The 14,076-nt window shown below is 43.5% G+C and overlaps 1 protein-coding gene across 12 annotated transcripts in view; it reads right to left on the bottom strand.

Moving 5' to 3' along the window:
- PHF8 (PHD finger protein 8) overlaps positions 1 to 14,076 on the bottom strand; it is a 107,181-nt gene that overhangs the window by 78,715 nt on the left and 14,390 nt on the right. For all 12 annotated transcript variants that reach the window (XM_063804425.1, XM_063804426.1, XM_016943254.4 and 9 more), the window contains 3 exons: positions 5,041 to 5,126; positions 4,542 to 4,650; positions 280 to 440 (listed from right to left, as the gene is read on the bottom strand). In XM_063804425.1, the coding sequence (XP_063660495.1) occupies positions 280 to 440; positions 4,542 to 4,650; positions 5,041 to 5,126 (356 nt within the window). The remainder of the gene's footprint in view (positions 1 to 279; positions 441 to 4,541; positions 4,651 to 5,040; positions 5,127 to 14,076) is intronic.

Raw genomic sequence — 14,076 nt, forward strand, 5'->3', positions numbered from 1 at the left:
GGAAGCTGCAGTGAGTTAATCGCGCCACTGTACTCCAGCCTGGGCAACAGGGCGAGACCCTGTCTCTGATAAACGAATGAGTGAATGCATGAAAGGAGAACAAAGAGGAGACTAGGATTTTGACTCTATCTCTGCCAAAGAATGACTTTGGACAAGGCATTTCACCTGAGATTCCCAAGATGGTTACAGAGGAAATGCAAAAACAGACTGGAGGGGAAGGGACACAGATCTTGACAGGAATGAACAATGTTACAGTTAAAAGGGTCTGTAGTGTCTTACCAACATAGTGTTCAACATCCCTCACAGTGAATGATGGCGAGGGCAGCGTCATGCCCAACCCATCCTTCTTCAGGACCAGGATGGGCACACTGAAGCTATTTTCTTCCAGGAATTCCACGGTCAGTTGATTTCCAGTGGGCTTCAGAATCACTTCATCTGAGCTGTGGGCCACAGGAGAGAAAGCTTGAGCCTGAGGCCCTGCCCACTAAAGGCCTTATTGGAGGCTGCCACTCACCCAAGAGGTGGGGTTTTTATGAGAGGACTTAATGTGAGCTGGAAACTAATGCCAAAAACCTCATCTGCCAGGGAAGAAATGATCTGTCCAAGGCAAGAGACCAGGTCACTGGCAGAGGTGGGGAGTATTCTGCCAACATGGTGCTCTTCTCTGGGTGACAAGAAGAAATCAGTCAACAGCCTGGCCAGAAAGAAAAGACACATCTGACAAGTTTGACAGATTTGTTCAAACCAAGAGCAGCATTACCCAATTTAAAACACTGTCAAAGAGAAAAGACTGATTTAAACAAAACAACAACATTTTTACAACAACTTTCTCAACATGCATATACAACAACTTTCTCAACAAGCATACTTAATGAGTTTCAGCCTGGGCATCATTTCTAAACCCGTCTCCACAAAAAAATTCAAAATTAGCAGGGCATGGTGGTGCAGGCCTACAGTCCTACGTACTTGGGAGGCTGAGGCAGGAAGATCACTTGAGGTTACAGTGAGCTTTGAACATGCCACTGCACTCCAGCCTGGGTGACAGAGAGAGTCCCTGTCTTTTTTTTTTTTTTTTTAAAGAAAAGAAAGAAAATAGTTTTCTTTAAATCATGGTGCAGAAAATAGTTTTCTTTTAAATCATGGTGGAGGAAAGATTTGTATTTGACAACTCTGACAACTTGTGTTGGGACAAATATATTAAGCTCAAGCTCAATGCCTATCTCTTTTTTTTTTTTTTTTTTTGAGACAGAGTTTTGCTCTTGTTGCCCAGGCTGGAGTGCAATGGCACAATCTCGGCTCACCACAACCTCCGCCTCCAGGGTTCAAGCGATTCTCCTACCTCAGCCTCCCGACTAGCTGGGATTACAGGCATGCGCCACCACGCCCAGCTAATTTTGTATTTTTAGTAGATAGGGGATTTCTACATGTTGGTCAGGCTGGTCTTGAACTCCCGACCTCAGGTGATCTGCCCGCCTCAGCCTCCCAAAGTGCTGGGATTACAGGCATGAGCCACTGTGCCTGGCCTGCCTATCTCATTCTTTACATAATCCTAGATGGTCCAAAGATTAAATTCCAAAAAATAAAGCTTTAAGAGTAGAAAAACCTGGGAAAAACCCAGTAGTCATTAAAAATAGTAATAAACTTAACCATATAGAAATTAAAATTTTCTCCAAGAAAGCTGTTATAAATCAGTAATAGTAACACAACAGAATGCCTATAAAACAAGCAAGTAGTTCACAGAGAAAACAATCAAGCTGGTTTATAAATGTATGAAATCTAAGGCTGAGTGCAGTAGCTCACAACTGTAATCCCAGCACTTTGGGAGGCCAAGGAAGGCAGATTGTTTGAGCCCAGGAGTTGGAGACCAGCCTGGGCAACATGGCAAAACCCCGTCTCTACAAAAAATACAAAAAAAAAAATTAGCTGGGCGTGGTGGCACACACCTGTAGTCCCAGCTACCCAGGAAGCGCAGGTGGGAAGATGGATTAAGCTAGGGAGGTCAGGGCTGCAGTGAGTGGTGATTGCACCACCGGACTCCAGCCTGTCTCAAATGAGACCCTGTCTCAAAAAAAAAATCTACTTATTTCCTTCATAATTAAAGAAATACAAGTGTGAGCTGAGTACAGTGGCTCACACCTGTAATCCCAGCACTTTGGGAGGCCAAGGTGGGCAGATCCCTTGAGGTCAGGAGTTTGAGACCAGCCTGGCCAGCATGGTGAAACCCCATCTCTACTAAAAATACAAAAATTAGCTGGGCATGGTGGTGCGTGCCTGTAATCCCAGCTACTTGGGAGGCTGAGGCAGAATTGCTTGAACCCAGGAGGCAGAGGGTGCAGTGAGCTGAGATTGCACCACTGCACTCCAGCCTAGCCAACAGAGCAAGACACCGCCTCAAAAAAAAAAAAAAAAAAAAAGAAAGAAAAAAAGAAAAGAAGTACAAGTGGGAACAGCAGGATTTCACGATTTATTTTATCAGAAAGGCAAAAAAAATTGATAATAAACAATATTGGTGGCTGGGCACGGTGGCTCACACCTGTAATCCCAGGACTTTGGGAGACCAAGGCGGGTGGATCACCTGAAGTCAGGAGTTCAAGACCAGCCTGGCCAACATGGTAAAAACCCCGTCTCTACTAAAAATACAAAAATTAGCCGGGCGTGGTGGCAGGCGCCAGTAATCCCAGCTACTCGGGGGGCCGAGGCAGGAGAATCGCTTGAACCCAGGAGGCGGAGGTTGCAGTGAGCCGAGATCACGCCATCGCACTCCAGCCTGGGGGACAAGAGCGAGACATCGTCTCAAAAAAAATAAATAAATAAAATAAAACAAACAAACAAACAAATATTGGCTAGGATATAGGAAAATCGGCACCCTCCGCACATTATCTGTGGGAGTGTGAAATGGTATAGCCACTATGGATGTAACTGGCAACGTATGCAAAAACTTAAGTGCAAAGATATTCATTACAGTATTTCTTTCTAATAGCAAAATACTGGAATCAACTTAAATGTCCCTCAGTAGAGGACTGGTTAAATAAATGTTACATCATGCAATGTAATATTAAACAGCCATGAAAAAGAACATCTGTATGTGCTATTATGGATTGATCTCAAATATATATTTTTTTAAAAAAAGCAAGATACAGAACAATATATAGTTGTTTCCATTTGTGTCAAAAAAAGGAATTAAAAAAATCTATGTTTGTATATGCAAAAACCATTTCTGAAAGGATCTACAAATAACGGGTTGACTTTGGAGAAAGAACCTGAGGAGTCCAGAGTAGAGAGGAGAAGTTTCTGCCTTTAAATAAACAAATAAAACAAGAAACATTAAGTTGAAGGAACACTTATTCCAATTAACACTTTGGTTACAGAAAACCTGAAAACAAGTAAAAAAAAAAAAATAACAGATCCTGATAAGCCTGCAGAGCAAAGGGAATACTTATACCATGTTAGTGGGAATGTAAATTAGTTCAGCCACCATGGAAAGCAGTTTGGAGATTTCTCAAAGAACTTAAAAGAGAACTACCATTCGACCCAGCAATCCCATTATTGGATTTACACCCAAAGGAAAATAAACCATCTACTAAAAAGACGAATGCACTGATATGTCTGCAGCACTATTCACAATAGTAAAACATGGAATCAAACTAGGTGCCCATCAACAGTGGAATGGATAAAGAAAAGTGTGGTACATATATACCATGGAATACTACATAGCCATAAAACAGAAGGAAATCATGTCCTTTTCAGTAACATGGATGCAGCTGGAGACCATTATCATAAGCCAATTAATGCAGGAACAGAAAATCAAATACTGCTTTTGTTCTCACTTTTAAGTAGGAGCTAAACATTGGGTACCCATAGACAAAGATGGGAACAATAGATACTGGGGACCACTCAAGTTGGGAGGGAGGTAGTAGGGAAGGGGCTGAAAAACTAGCTACTGGGTACTATGTTCACTACTTGGGTGATGGGACCATTTGCACCCCAAACCTCACACATGCAATATACCCACGTAAACAAACCTGCACATGTACTTCCTGAATCTAAAATCGAAGTTGCAATTATTTTTTAAAAACCTGAACATGGTCTACTGAATTAAAAAACCAAGCAAAGGAGAATGCTTTGTTCCTTTTTTTAACTCATTATTTTTGCTTATTTCATGTAATTTACTTTTAACAAGGCCAGCTTAATTTTAAAAAGATAAAACCTCTTTTCGATCATAAAAGATATATGACCAATAATTTTTTTATATTAAAAGAGTTTCTTCTTCTCTATGAGAGAATTAAACTTTCTGATCCTAAGACTCCTTCTAGTCAGCATTCCTTGGATGAATGTAAGTATTTAACTTAGGTGAATACTGCCTCCCAACTACCAAAAGTTTTCCAGAAATTGACCAAACCAGAAGGAATTTGCAGAGCCCTGAAGATACTCACAAACTGGGGAAGCTCCTAATGGGACAGCCACTGGGAAAGCTGGGAAGAGGTGAGTTCCAGCTTCCCAGAGCCCTGGCATCACCAGCCACTGGAGGCAGGGTTCCTCACCTGTCAAAAGTCCTACTCCGGAGCTCTCTGACGAACGTAGGGCTCCCGGTCTTCACTGGTTTCCCCTTGTGTGTATCATGCCCCTTTGAAGATCCACGGCGTTTTTTCACTAAGCCAGAAAAACATGAGAGATTGTGAGTCAGAACGGTCATGAGCTATGATACCAAGAACAAAGGCCTCAGCAGATCCTTCTCTTCCAATCTAACCACCCCTTGGAGCATCTGGAGTCAATGAGGCCCTCACAGATTCAGGAAAGTTCCTGGTGAAGATGGATGGGTACTTTCTCTAGATAAGCCTTAGGAAGGGAGGGAGGTGAAGTTATGAACTTCTGTCCTCTCAGTGAGATAGGTGCTGGCCTGTGGAGCCTGCACAGGCTTCTGCTATTTCCTGAGGAAGAAGAATCAGAAGTGCTCAGGCAAAAGCAATCACTCCCCCAAATTTCCTTTCCTTTGTCTCTCCTCTGGATTGTCTTCTCTAGGAAATCCTAAGATCTACTTACTAATGGAGGGCCCATGCAAGACTTCACAGTTGGGGCAGTGGTAGAGGTCAATGTCAGCAGCCTTCTCCTCTTCAACACCAACACAACTGAAAAAGAGAAAAACAGCCAAGGTTTATGGAAATTTTATTTTTTATGAGGTCTAGAACAGTGCTGTCCAGTAGAACAGCTATTAAGTACATGTGGCTATTTATGTTTAAATCCATTAAAATTAAATAAAATTTAAAATTTCAAGCGCTCAGCAGCCACATGTGGTTAGGGGTTACTGTATTAGGCAGTGGTGTGATCATGGCTCACTGCAACCTCTGCCTCCTGGGTTCAAGTGATTCTCCTGCCTCAGCCTCCCAATTAGCTGTGATTATAGGCATGTGCCACCATGCCTGGCTAATTTTTTGTATTTTTAGTAGAGACGAGGTTTCACCACATTGGCCAGGCTGGTCTCAAACTCCTGAGTTCAAGTGATCCACCTGCCTCTGCCTCCCGAAGTGCTAGGATTATAGGTGTGAGCCACCACGCCCAGCCTTATAACCTAATTTTTAAACTTGAGATACTTTATTAAATGAAAAAGACTAAAAAAAAAATTTATAGTCAACAGTAGTTCTAAATGAAAAATTACAGATAATCCTTTTTATCTTATCTGTGCTTCTAATTTCCTACAATAAACATCTGTTGCTTATTTCACATTTTAAAGACTTAAAAAGATTTACTTAATTTTGAAAATTTGACTTTGCATGTATATGAGGTGGTAATCTCACAAAATTCAACCTTCCCTTACTAGGGAAGGCACCAGCAGCCCTCCAAATAAATTCTTGCTAAAATTAAACACCTAGGCCGGTCACAGTGGCTCATACCTGTAATCCCAGAACTTCAGGAGGCCAAGGCAGGAGGATCACTTGAGCCCAGGAGTTCAAGACCAGCCTGGGCAACAAATTGAGACCCCCATCTCTACCAAAACAAACAAACAAATTTAGCTGAGCATGGAGGCTGAGCTGGGAGGATCCCTTGAACCCAGGAGATTGAGGCTGCAGTGGGCCATGATTGTGCTACCGCACTCCAGCCTGGGTGACAGAACAAGACCCTGTCTCCAAAAAAGAAGACCCAAGTCTTAAAATGTTTGGTTTACCACACACAGCAGAGAACATTAAGGCAGAGCTCAAGTTGTTTCAGCCAAGATCATGCTCATAAATGGACTTCCTGGGATTAGGACTTCCCAACTAATAATCTTCCCAATATCCCAACTAAATATCTTCCCAACTAATAATCTCATGCCTATAAACCAGCAGCTTATCAATAAACTAGGGATATCACCATCAACTTTGTAGGGTTTTTAAGGATTCAATAAGATAATGTATATAAAGTGCACAGCATGGCCAGTCGCGGTAGCTCACACCTGTAATCCCAGTACTTTGGGCAGCCAAAGTGGGAGGATCGCTTGAGGCCGGGACTTCAAGACCAGCCTGGGCAACATAGGGTAACCCCATCTCTACAAAAATAATACTAATGTGTGTAGCACAGTGAGCATAAAGTCTGATACACAGTAAGTATCCGGTTTCACAGTAAGTGCTAGAAGTCCAGTCCGGACCTCACCTTTCACCTGCCTAAAACTTCTTCAAAGATATTCCCCAGACCTTGTAGCATTAACTCAGTTCCCTGGACTGCATGCTTTCTATCTCATACCCCTGTTCCCTCTGGACACCTCTCTCTCCCCTAAACTTTCACCCCATGTGGCTATGTGCTTTCTCTACTCTAAACACCCGCTGCTCATCCCCTTTCCCAACTTGGTAAACAAACTGCTCAACATTGGCACCCTCTTCAACAAACACTCCTTCACCTTCCAGGCTTAACTGAATGCAGCTTCTCCTATGGGAAAATCATTTTCTCTACACCAGTGCCACTCAAAGTGTGGTCCACAGACTAATGCTGGTCTGTGAACTATTTACTACAGGTCTGTGGTAAGTACAGAAAGTAAGAGTAAGCATCACTATTATGCAGAAGTTTTTACAGCAATTTAACAGAATAATTTTATATCCGTTCAATCTAAGAATAAAATTTGGGGCTTGTCTTTTATATGTCTTTTGGTTCATACCATTTTTTAAAATTTTTATTTATTTATTTATTTTTTGAGACAGAGTCTCGCTCTGTCACCCAGGCTGGAGTGCAGTGGCACGATCTTGGCTCACTGCAAGCTCTGCCTCCTGGGTTCACGCCATTCTCCTGCCTCAGCCTCCCGAGTAGCTGGGACTACAGGCGCCCACGACCACGCCCGGCTAATTTTTTGTATTTTTAGTAGAGACGGAGTTTCACCATGTTAGCCAGGATGGTCTCGATCTCCTGACCTCGTGATCTGCCCGCCTCGGCCTCCCAAAGTGCTGGGATTACAGGCATGAGCCACCGCGCCCGGCCAGTTCATACGATTTTTTTCTAGTAATTCTTTTTTTATATCATAAAAGGATCGGCCCATTATAGATTGGAAATTTTAAAAGTGCCTTGGTTCTTTGCCACAGAAAATCTAAGCAGCATTGTGCTAGAGCCCTTATAGCTGCACATTCTCCCATACCCTCATAACTCAGGACTGGGTTGTGGGTAGCCATCCCTCTCACTCTCTGGTGAGACTTCCAGATCATCTCTCCTCTACCCTTGTGTAAGAGCTCCCACTCCTCTGAGTTCCACACCATCCAGCCATACCACTTCCTACTCCTCTTCATCACTGCCACATACCCTTCTCCCCAACACACCCCTTCACTCGCTGAAGAACCTGCTCAGATCTTCTCCATCCCGAGTCCTGACAACATCCTACATGAAATCAGTATCCATGTGGAGACACAACATTCCAGGCACTTAGTTCTTTGATCTTCTCATCTTCAGAGACTGTTACCTCTACTCCCATTTCAGCTACCAACTCTCACGACCATCCCCCAGACCCTGTCAACACCAGCAACTGCTGTACCTCTGGAATATGAAACTCATACATCGCCCTCTCTGACCACAAGTCTTATCCAGCTCTCATTCACTACAACCTGTTCTTTGCCCTCAAAACTCTTTATCCTCATACTTTTCACCTATTCACACATTCTTGACTTTACCCTCCTTCCCTATCTAGTTGAGATTCCAGCATTCCTCACTTCAATCATTCTCTTACAGATACCCTCACTTGCCCCACTGCCTTTCATCCCCATATGCAAACCCTAACCCTGGCTCAGTACAACTACCTAACTCTAGACCACTAGATGTGGCTAGAGAAAAATAACCCATTGGATTGGTGCCATCATAAATTCACTGTCCAAAATATTTGGATTGGCCGGGCACGGTGGCTCACGCCTGTAATCCCAGCATTTTGGGAGGCTGAGGCGGGTGGATCACCTGAAGTTAGGAGTTCAAGACCAGCCTGGTCAACATGGTGAAACCCCATCTCTACTTAAAATACAAAAATTAGCTGGGAATGGTGGTGGGCGCCTATAATTCCTGCTAATCAGGAGGCTGAGGCAGGAGAACAGCTTGAACCCAGGAGGCAGAGGTTGCAGTGAGCCGAGATCATGCCACTGCACTCTAGCCTGGGCGACAAAGCAAGATTCCGTCTCAAAAAAAAAAAAAAAAAAAAAAAAATCTGGATCATGCTGCCTGACGATCCTTCTGAAATTCCCCACTCAACTCTCTCTCATTATCTACTGTGGCTGTGTCAAATCTCTCACCCCACTACCTGCCTCTTCTCTCTCAAAAATTACCTTGCTTCCTACTACTTCTGGTTTTTGGTTTTGGCTTTTGTTGTTGTTGTTGTTGTTGTTTTAAGCACTCTTTGCTTTCATTCTTTGAGTTCCTTAATGTTTTTGTTTTGTTTTGTTTAGAGTCAGGGTCTCACTGGGTTGCACAGGCTGGAGAGCAGTGGTGCCAATCATAGTTCACTGCAGCCTTTAACTCCTAGGCTCAAGTGATCCTCCTGCCCCAGCCTCCCAAGTAGCTAGGACTACAAGCACATACCACCACGCCCACCTAATTTGTGTCTGTACGTGTGTTTTATAGAGAGGGGGTCTTGCTTTGTTGCCCAGAATGGTCTCAAACTTCTGGCCTCAAGTGATCCTTCTACCTCAGCCTCCCAAAGTGTTGGGATTACAGGTGTGAGCCATCATGCCAGCCACTTCCTACTTCTACACTTGATCTTAGCCAAAAGACCAAGAAGCAATGCACTTCCTACTTCTTAGAGAAAATTAAGTAATCAGAGGTGAACTACCTTAACTTCTCATCACCAATCTACCTCCTTCTACACCCATCCTTTTTTTCCTATCACAACAAAAGTACTACCTTTCCTTCCTTCTAAAGCCAAGTTTTCCACCTGGGTCACATGTTTTCTTACTTTCTCAATCAATTATTCCTTCTTTCTGCAGTATCTTCAATCTCTCTCTTTCTCTTCACAATAGCATTTAAACAAGTCTATTGATGTTTACAAATTAAAAAACCAAGACCTACCCGCCCTCCCATCCTCCCTCCCTTCTGTCCGCCCCTTCACAGCCAAACACGTTCTTTCTTTAAACCTATGCAGCTTAAAAATGAAGTAAATAAACCTACGAAGCTTGATAATGACTCCTCTTTTGAATAAGTAACAGCTGTACATGGTGCAAAACTCAGAGTACAGAAGTATATACAGTAAAAAGTCTCCCTCCCACCCTTAGCTGCCTAGTAGTATCCAGAGGTGTTCTATCAGAGCCAAATCAATACTTTTTTAGGGTTGCTATATGCACTTTGTGATTCATCCCCTGCTATAGTCTGATCTTAGTCCCCACCTTCTTTAAAATAGATCTCACTGGTTTCCTGACCCCCTTGTTGATATATGCAATAAGTACTTCTCTGCTTTATCTCCCTTAACCTCTTAGCACCATTTTCGCCCTGCCAACCCTGTACACTCTCCACCTGACAAGCTCTCTATCCTTGACTTCTATAACGCCCCATCTGGCTGGTGCCCATTCCTTCAGCTGACATTTAATGAGCATCCGCCAGGCTCTGGTCTAGGTGCTGGTGAGACGAAGACAAAAAACAAAGCATACAAAAATCCCTGCCCTCATAGAGCTGATGTTCTAGTGGGGAGGCAGACAAGAAACAAGATAAATCAATGCAACTGGTGAAACACATTGTATGTTGGATAGTGAGAAGACCTAGGTAGAAAAAAAAACAGGAAGGGGAATATAGAGGAATATATATGTGTGAATATATAACTATACACACCACACACACACACACACACACACACACACACACACACACAATGGGGGGGCCAGGAAGAATGGTAGTGAGGGTGAAATATTAGATAGGGAAGACAGGGAAAGACTGACAAAATGGCTTTTGAATAAAGACCCAAAGGGAGTAAGGGAGCAAGCCCCTCATGTGGCTATGAAGGAAGAGCATCCCAATAAGAACAGCAAGTACAAAAGCCCTGTGGTGGGAGCATCCCTAGACTCCGAAGGTAGCAGAGAGGAGGAGAGTGTTCTAGAGTAGAGAGGTAGGAGGACAGTAATAAGTCAGAAAGGCAATAGACTCATGTAGTAGGGTGTTGTAGGCCACTGTAAAGCACTCTGGCTTTTCCTGGGTAGCCACAAGAACTGGGGAGTAACAGCCACTATGAGTAGGGATGTGATGTGATTTTAATCATGTCTTTGGCTGTTCCTTTTTCCCGATGAACTCTTTTTCTCCTGCCCAGTCCTTAAATGTTGAAGTTTCTTAGGTCCTCTTACCTGGGCACTCTTTTCTCCTCACTTTTCCTCACTGTTCTCACTCCCAGGGCTCCATGTGCCCTCTATGCACTCATAACTCCAAGCCAGATTAGACCCTTCCCTCCAAATGTCTCCTGGGTGAGACATTTCTACTGGATAGCCACTTACGTACTTCAAATTCAACATGTCCAAACTCAGTTTCTCCCTCTGTCTGTCACCTAAACATGCTCCCTTCTCTTAGGTTTCCCACTTCTGCAAATGGCTCCATAACCTCACCAGGCATTCAAGCCAGAAACCTGGCAGCCATCACTGATTCACCTCTAGCCCTCTCCCTCCACTATACCCTGAAGTAGACGTTCTAGCATCAAGTTAAGAACACTGACTTTAGGTCCAGATTCTCTGGGTTTGCATCCTGGCTGTGCCACTTACTAGCTGTGGGATCTTGGACAAGTTACTTAACCTCTCTGTGCCTCAGTTTCCTCATTGTAAGATGGGGATAAAAACTGTACCTACTTCACAAGGTTGTTATCCAAAGCAAATGAACTAAATATATAGAAAGTGTTTAGAACAGTGTCTGGCCCATAGTAAGTGCTGTGTATGTTTGTTGTTATTATCCAAGTTATCAGCATGTCCTATCAACTCTCTTTATTAGCTATCAATTGTGTTAATTTGTCATCCTTACTGCCCCTGCGCTAGTTCAGGCCACTATTATCTCTAACTCAGTTATTGTCCTGCCCTCCTAACTGGACTCCTGGCCCCTATTCTGTCCCTACCCAATCGGCCCTCCACACTACAGCCAAAGTGATCATTTAAAAACACAAATTTGATCCTATCAACCCATGCTTAAAATGCCTCACAGGGTCCCTATTTCTCCTAAGGTAAAGTATAAACTTACCATGGCCCAAAAGGCCTTGCCTCTCTGGCTGAGCTCACGTCTTTCCCCTCACACACAGCGTATGCTGGGGGAGACATTCCTACTGCATAGCCCACTTACAATCTGTGGGGCCTAATGGAAATGAAAAGTGGGAGCTCCCTGTTCAAAAAATAGAAAAGCATTTTCCTTTCTTCCATGGTCTCTCTCTCAACTTACCATGCAGTTTTAATATGCTATTTACTGTCACGCTCCCTTGGGTATGGGGATAACTCAAGGGGCGAGTGCAGGCCCACACAAGTACCCTGGGGCCCTGCCCGGTGACTTAGTACACAGGGTACATGAACCCAACCGACTCTGTCCACACCTGCACCTGGGCCCAGTGCCCCAGGCAGCTAGCCAAGAACCTGTTCGGGGAGGTAGAATGGCAGCAGGAGGTAGAACCACATATGAGCCAAGACTCTTAAGTCCCCAGCGCACACTCCATTGTTCCATCACATACCAATCACAAAATCAAAGGCAAAATTATTAAGAATTTCAAGACAACCACCACAGAACATTAAACCTCAGGCATGGGGCACCATGTGACTATAACGATTGCACACCCATGAAGCCAGCTCTGCTCTAAAAAGCCAGCGGACTCTCAGTGCCATACTCTGTCTAGCTCTAGCCTCTGGGTTTCATCACATGTATCTCCTTCTACCTGGAACATTCCTGCTCTTCCTTTTCCCTGCTGCTGTGGCACCCCCACAACACTATCCCTATTTCAGCCTTCACCACGAGGCCTTGGAACTGCTCACTTACCTGCTGTCTGTCCCCACTACATTTGCCAGATAGTGTATCTTATTTACCAAAAGTCCTCACCTTTCCCATCTCTCAGTCTTGCCTTACTTATTATTCAACAAACATCAACGTGCTAGACAACTCCTCATATCAGGGAGGCAGACAAATGAAAAATCGGGCTTCTGGCTGCACTGTCTCGATAGTTACCACCTGGGACCAAGGGTGGTAAATGCTGATTTGCTCTGAGTAGCTTCCTTAGTCAAGAGGATAATTATTATAGCACCAGGTCTTGTGATTAAGATGAGTTATCCCCATGGTATACTGCAAAGCCAAGCACACAGTAAGCAGTATTTGTTAAGTAAATGAGTGCATAAATTCAACAAATATTGATTGAGCAGACACTGCCCTCATGGACTGGACATTTTAGAGCGGGAGACAGAGAGGCAGTGTCAAAACAGTTTCGTAAGTGCTATAAAGTCAGTAAAGCAAGGTAACAGGATAGTGAGTGAATGAATTTGAAGTTAGCATAAAAGGCACTGAGAAAAAAACTGAGCTATGAACTTCACATATTATCACATTTAATCTCCACAACAAATCAGGGCCTTCCGTACAACATTCACAGACATTAAACACAGAAGCAGAGGTTTAAAGTACAGGCTTAGGAGCCAAACTGCCTGGGTTTGAATCTCACCTCTGCCACTCACTAGCTATGTGAACTTAAGCAATTTATACTTCACCTTTCTGCATCTCAGTTTCTGCATCTGTGAAATGGAAGTACTAATAGTACCCACTTCATAGGGTGGTTAAGAGGATTAAATGAGCTAAAATAGGTAAAGTACTTAAAGTTCCTGGCACATGTTAAGTATTAGCTATCATCATCATCATCATCGTTAATATTATCCTAATCTAACAGATGAGAAATCTGGGTCTGAGTGGTTAAGTAAATTGTTGGCAATTACAAAACTACTAAGTAGCAGAGCAGGATACAAATTCAGGACTTTGTGACTCTACTATATCACTACAATATGTAACCAGGATATAAAGTGGGGTGATTAATACAGTCAAGTGTTATGAGCACTCCAAAATGGACGCTCAACTCTTCCAGGGATGTGGAACTGAGTGGGAGCTGAGACTTGGAGATGCCTGAGAGATGATGATTTTGCTCAAGATCCTGTCTGGCTTCTTATCTCCTCAACCTCTGCCTTCTGAGGGTACCCAAGGATCCAGGTCCAGACAGAGCACCATCTATAAAACCAGAAGCTGAAGCATCCACCATTCCCACCGCCCCACCCCTCCAACTCCAGGCACACAGGACTTACAGGAATGCAAAGGACACAGCAAGTTCCAGCGTACCTAGGAAGTGTCTCCTTTATGAGTTTGTCATATAACAGGTTTCACTGAATTCTGGATGCACCAATGGAATAACTTCATATGCACTGACATGCACACAGACAGACTGTTCTATCTCCAAAAAAAAAAAAAAAACCCAAACAAAAAACCCTTTTGTGATCCCCTCAGTCTCTGCCCCATTACTCTAGTCCCCTTTACACCAAATTCTTCAAAATTGAGTCATTCTTGAGTTCCTTCTTCCACAACCCCAATCCAATCTATCAACAAATCCTGTATCAATATATATTCAAAATCCAACCACTTCTCATCATCACTGACTCTGCTTTAAGCCACCAC

The sequence above is a fragment of the Pan troglodytes genome, chromosome X (assembly GCF_028858775.2).
Source record: "Pan troglodytes isolate AG18354 chromosome X, NHGRI_mPanTro3-v2.0_pri, whole genome shotgun sequence".
Lineage (NCBI taxonomy): Eukaryota > Metazoa > Chordata > Mammalia > Primates > Hominidae > Pan > Pan troglodytes.